General features: G+C 39.8%; 1 protein-coding gene across 5 annotated transcripts in view; it reads left to right on the top strand.

Moving 5' to 3' along the window:
- CNTN6 (contactin 6) overlaps nucleotides 1-5,571 on the top strand; it is a 260,433-nt gene that overhangs the window by 221,895 nt on the left and 32,967 nt on the right. For all 5 annotated transcript variants that reach the window (XM_019504720.1, XM_019504719.1, XM_019504723.1 and 2 more), the window contains 2 exons: nucleotides 4,861-5,036; nucleotides 5,370-5,487. In XM_019504720.1, coding sequence (XP_019360265.1) covers nucleotides 4,861-5,036; nucleotides 5,370-5,487 — 294 coding nt within the window. The remainder of the gene's footprint in view (nucleotides 1-4,860; nucleotides 5,037-5,369; nucleotides 5,488-5,571) is intronic.

Raw genomic sequence — 5,571 nt, 5'->3', positions numbered from 1 at the left:
CACTACCACCCTCTGGGTGCGGCCCTCCAACCAGTTGGCGACCCATTTGACTGTGTGGGTGTCTACACCACAGCCTCCCATTTTCTTAATGGGAACGGGGTGAGAGACAGTGTCAAAAGCCTTCTGGAAGTCCAGGAAGACTATGTCCACTGCTACCCCTGCATCTAATGATCTGGTGATCTGATCATAAAAAGCCACCAGGTTGGTCTGACAGGACCTGCCACTGATGAACCCGTGCTGATTGCCCCTAAGCATGCAGTCCCCTGCTGGCCCCTCCTGGATGTGTGCCAGGATTATTTTCTCAAACAGCTTGCCTAGGATAGAGGTAAGACTAACTGGCCTATAGTTTTCCGGGTCCTCCTTCCCCCCTTTTTTGAAGATTGGAACCACATTGGCCTTCTTCCAGTCCTCCGGCACCTCTCCAGTGCACCACGAGTGCTCGTAAAGCCGTGCCAGGGGACCTGCAATGACCTCGGCCATTAGTATCCAAACATCTGAGTGAAAAGGCCCAGTAGTCAGAGGACTGCCAGCTGCTCCTGGCAGGAAAGAAATGTCTAGAGGATTGCAGAATCCATGCAGTATCAGGACCATGCTGATGCATGGGGGGTTGGGGGGGTTGGAGATATTTTAAGTCTATCTGTGAAGTAGCTACGGTCACTGGATTTTCTCAGGCTTTGGAGGAGTCCAGGCCCCAGCAATCAGAGCACACTGGATTAGCAGAAAGGTTGATTTCTGAAAATATTGGCAGGTCTCTCTGAAGAGCCAGGGGGTTGTCAGGTGAGAGGGTAAACCACTTTATAAGTTTTTCTGTTGTCTCAAAATTTATGGTGAATTTTTCTTGTATAATTCTTTTCTGTGAAATAACACATTCTTTTTTTTTTTATTTGTTTCCTTGCTGATTGCCTGTGGTAAAGAGTGGCCTCCAGGCTACCCATTCCATGGAAAGGGAGTCCTAAAATTTCTCTCACCCCTTATGGGGAGGTTACCTACAGCTGACAGATGTTCCTGCTGTGGCTATGAAGTCTAGTAAAAGGGTAGTGGATCTGAGGCTAGCAGGGATAAGGAGTTATCTCAGGGCAAACCTTGGCCTGTTCCTTGGGACAAACAACAGGATGGTAAGGAGGACCTTGGGGCTCCAGGGGTGCCCTGTGGTTTGTGACAATAGGCTTTATCAGAAAGATTTTCTTTAAGGAGAGGAAACATGTTGGACCAAGTCTGGAAGGCAGCTGATGGACAAAGGGTCTCCAAGGGTTTGGTAGTGACAGAATTTAGGTGATATAGGAAAAAAGTAATACAGTGAGAAACTTTTTTGCAAAGTGATTTACACATACCTCCAAACAGTGTGTTAGGGTTTTTTTCATCCTTTCTTCCTATATATAGAATTATTAGAAATAATTGCATTTATCCGCTGAAATTATTTTCTACTCCTCAAATATTATGAAAATGTGAGAAATGTAGAGGGCAGAAAACAAAGGAACAAGAAAAGAAAATTTTGTTGGATGCCCTTCAAATCCTACATGATGCTATAAAAGTTGCATGTAATTCATAATGGAACTTCACAATTCAAGATTTGTGGAGCCAAATTCTCTGTCAACGTGGGCATGTCTACACATTCTTTAATGTGTACAAGTTACTGCACATTTAATTTAGTACTTGCTTAATGAAGTACTAACTAAACATGCAGGAACTAGAGTTCCTGCGCAATAGTGCTGGCAAATGCCTTTTTAGTGATGCTATTATGCAGTAGCCTAATAGTACTGCACAACAGCATATTAGCACTGTTTGTGCTGTGACGCACTACTCTGCATTAAGTGGCTCATGTAGACACGACCAGTGTAGTTTTGTCAACTGAGCATTCAGTCCCTGACTCCATCTAAAATGCATTGTACCTACTCTTCTCACTACTTGAAAAGGAAAGACCTCTGTACTCTTAAGAAGAGAAAGCATCCATGATATTGAATTATCCCTTCAGATTTGTGCAAATTTCACAAAAGGGTTAAATTGTCCAGATGAATGAAGAGCTCTTAAAAAGCAAAAACGACCTCATGCAATAGAAACCAAGGAGTTTTCTTTGCCTTAGTAATAGAAGTTCCTTGAATATTCCTATAACTTTCCTTAGACTGTGTATTTGTTAAAGGGCTTCTGCAAGAAAAAAAAGTTGTGGTACCATCTAATCTATTTTAAGGAAGGGACCTTATTTATGTTCCTTAAGAATGTCGCTTAAGGTCTGAGGTGGAACCACTGTAGCTAAAAAAGACACAGTTTTTGTTCGAGAGAAATAGCAGAAAATGCAATATTCCACCTCGGTGTCACTTGACCACTGCTGTATTAGCTCCATCATTTGTAACTCACACCTTGTGAAGAATATCTTCATCAACAATCTGGAAGATGGGATGGACTACACCCTCAGCAGGTTTGCAGATGACACAAAACCGGGATGCATAGTAGATATGTTGGAGGGTAGGGTTTGGATTCAGAGACGTAGACAAACTGGAGGATTGAACTGAAAGAAATCTCATAAGGCTGAATGAGAAGTGCAAAGTCCTGCACTTAGGACAAAACAATCCCATGCACTGGTACAGGCTGGGGACTGACTGGCTAAGCAGCAGTTTTGTGGAAAAAGACCTGGGGTTACAGTGGAGAATAAGCTGAATATGAGCCAGCAGTGTGCCCTTGTTGCCAAGAAGGCTAATGGCATCCTGGGCTGCATTGGTAGAAGCATTGCCAGTAGGTCAAGGGAAGTGATTCTTCTCTATTCAGCACTGGCGAGGCCACATCTGGAGTACTGCATCCAGTTTTGGGCTCCCCACTATAGAAAGGATGTAGACAAATTGGAGAGAGTCCAGTGGAGGGCAACAAAAAGGGCCAGGAGGCTGGGGCATATGACTTATGAAGAAGAGGCTGAGAGAACTGGGCCTATTTAGTCTGGAGAAGAGAAGACTGAGGGGGGATTTAATAGCAGCCTTCAACTCCCTGTAAGGTGGTCTGAAAGAGGACGGAGCTGGACTGTTCTCAGTGGGGGCAGATGACAGAACAAGGAGCAACCGTCTCAAGTTGCAGCAAGGGAAGTTTACTACTCCCCATAGTAGTAGATAAATATTAAGAGAAACTCTCTCATGAGAAAGGTAGTAAAACACTGGAGCAGGTTACCCAGAGAGATTGTGGAATCTCCATCCTTAGAGGTTTTTAAGACACAGGTAGACAAAACTTTGGCTGGAATGATATAATTGGGGATGATCCTGCTTTTATCAGGGGGCTGGTCTGGATGATTTCTTGAGGTCCCTTCCAACCCCAATTTTCTATGATTCGAAGTCACTTGATCTGCAAGACTGCACTTCATGTTTCAACCAACATAGCTCTTAGTTTCAGGAATCACTCTTAAAGTCTCAAAAAAGTTTGTTCTAAGCAGCCAATTAATAAGAAACAATTTCTTCACTTTTGCTAACATAACTGACTCCCTTGAAGTCAAAGCCCTGATAAAATAAGGTTTGTGCACATACATAATAGGAGAAAAGACTTAGGAGTCAATAATGAATAGCAAGACGAATGTGAGTCAACGGTCAAGAACATGTACGAGTCATGGGAAAACCTTTTTTTCTCTATTCAGGGTGGTGAGGACCAACCTGGAGTAGCATTCTTTGGGTTTCACCTATCAACAAAATGTGTACAAGCTGGAAGGAGCTCAGAGGAAAGCAATGAAAATAATTAGAGGTCTGAAAAACATGACATATACGGAAAGACTGGAAAAACTGGGATTATGAGTCTAGAGAAAAGAAAGGGATGATTTAATAGCAGTCTTCAAATTCAAAAAACCTTGTAAATAAAGAGGATGGTGATCAGTTGTTCCTTGTGTTCACAAATGAAAGGACAAAAAGTAATGGGTTTAAATGTACAGAAGAGGTTTAGGGTGGATTTTTTTCAAAAGCTTTGCCAATGCATTTTGTGAATTTAAGTTTTGTAATGATATGTTGACTGAATACAGGTCCTGCAAATGTCCTTCCATCTCTTTCCACAAATTTTCAGAACACATTAATATTTTTGAATGAATTCTGTGCCCAATTTATTCACATGCATCTGAATACTCACCGTTTTATAACACTTCCATGCACAAAATCTTTATTCAAGGGAATTGCTAACAACAGTGACAATAAAATGGCTGTTATCTCTAATCTATCTGCCAATCTTGGCTACAATAGTAAAGCCATTTAAACCAGTTCCTTTTGCCTTCAACAAACTACTATTTCCATAATTGGAGCTGCTTCTGTATTTATCACTGTATGGGGTAAAAAAATTACATTAAAAAAAATCTTAGTCTTTCAAGTCATCTTTTTTGGTGTCTGAATATTGTAATGTAAGTGACTCTATGTGGAAACTACCACTGGTGTTGCCACACCTTAAAAGGCCAAGAAATCTTTGTTTTAGAAGGAGAGGGAGACAGCCACTATTGCTTTTGTTGTCAGTGTTGCAGTTTTTGGAAGGACTTCCAAAGTCTGTACTATCATGTCATATCATAGAAACTATGAAACTATGAACTATGAAACTATGTCTTTCCCCATTCTCTGCATATTTTTGGCAGCCTCAATGGGGAATTTGGTTTTATTTGAATTTAAGTTAAATAAAATGGCTATGGATTTTACAAATCAGTACACTATAGATGAATCATTTAGCCCAGTAGGTCATATGTAGCACCCATTGTATTCCATCTGCTATAAACAATAGACTGTAAATGATCAACAATGAAATGAAATCAACAACATGTTAAATATACTTTTGTTTAATAAGGAATGTAGTGAACACTCATTATGCTACTTTTATAAAAAACATTTTTCTTTTTAAATAAAGACTGATTTTTCTCAACAGAGAGGACTGTAATTACTGTTCCACCTTCTAGTATGGATGTCACAGTTGGAGAAAGCATTGTCTTACCATGTCAAGTATCTCATGACCCCTCTATCGAGGTTGTGTTTGCATGGTCATTTAATGGAGATGTTATAGACTTCAAAAGAGGAGTGCATCATTTTGAAAGAATCGGGGGAGTAAGTTCTTCAAACTGTTTAGTATTTAATCAGACTTTAAGTGACATAAATATCTTTCATAATTCTTCCCCTGGTTTTAGTATGCATGGCAAATCACTGTCCCTTTTGGAAAGCTGCATCCATTTATTTTGCTTTCTTATATTTCATAAAGACGTTGGAGTTATTTGTGAAGCCATAATAAAAATGTCCAAATGAAAGAAACTGATGATGGCAATGAATATTTTAATTTAAAAGCTGCATTTTTTATTGATATTTAGCAAGTTATAAAAATGTCCAGTATGGAAAACATGTTCTGAATGATTAATTTTATCTTTCTTTTCCTTTTATCTCCAGGAATCTGTTGGGGATTTGATGATAAGAAATATTCAGCTGAATCATTCTGGAAAATATATGTGCACAGTGCAAACAACTATAGACAGCCAATCTGCAACAGCAGATATAATTGTAAGAGGTAAGTCTATTAAGTGTAAAACTCTGATTTATTATTACTTCTAGAGGAATTGAAAATACATAACATCAGCAGCTGAGTTGCTGA

Source organism: Gavialis gangeticus, unplaced genomic scaffold (assembly GCF_001723915.1).
Source record: "Gavialis gangeticus isolate Ggan-Ray unplaced genomic scaffold, GavGan_comp1, whole genome shotgun sequence".
In the NCBI taxonomy this organism is placed as follows: Eukaryota; Metazoa; Chordata; order Crocodylia; family Gavialidae; genus Gavialis; species Gavialis gangeticus.
Note: the sequence above shows the minus strand (reverse complement) of the source record. Positions and strands in the feature narration are given on the sequence as shown.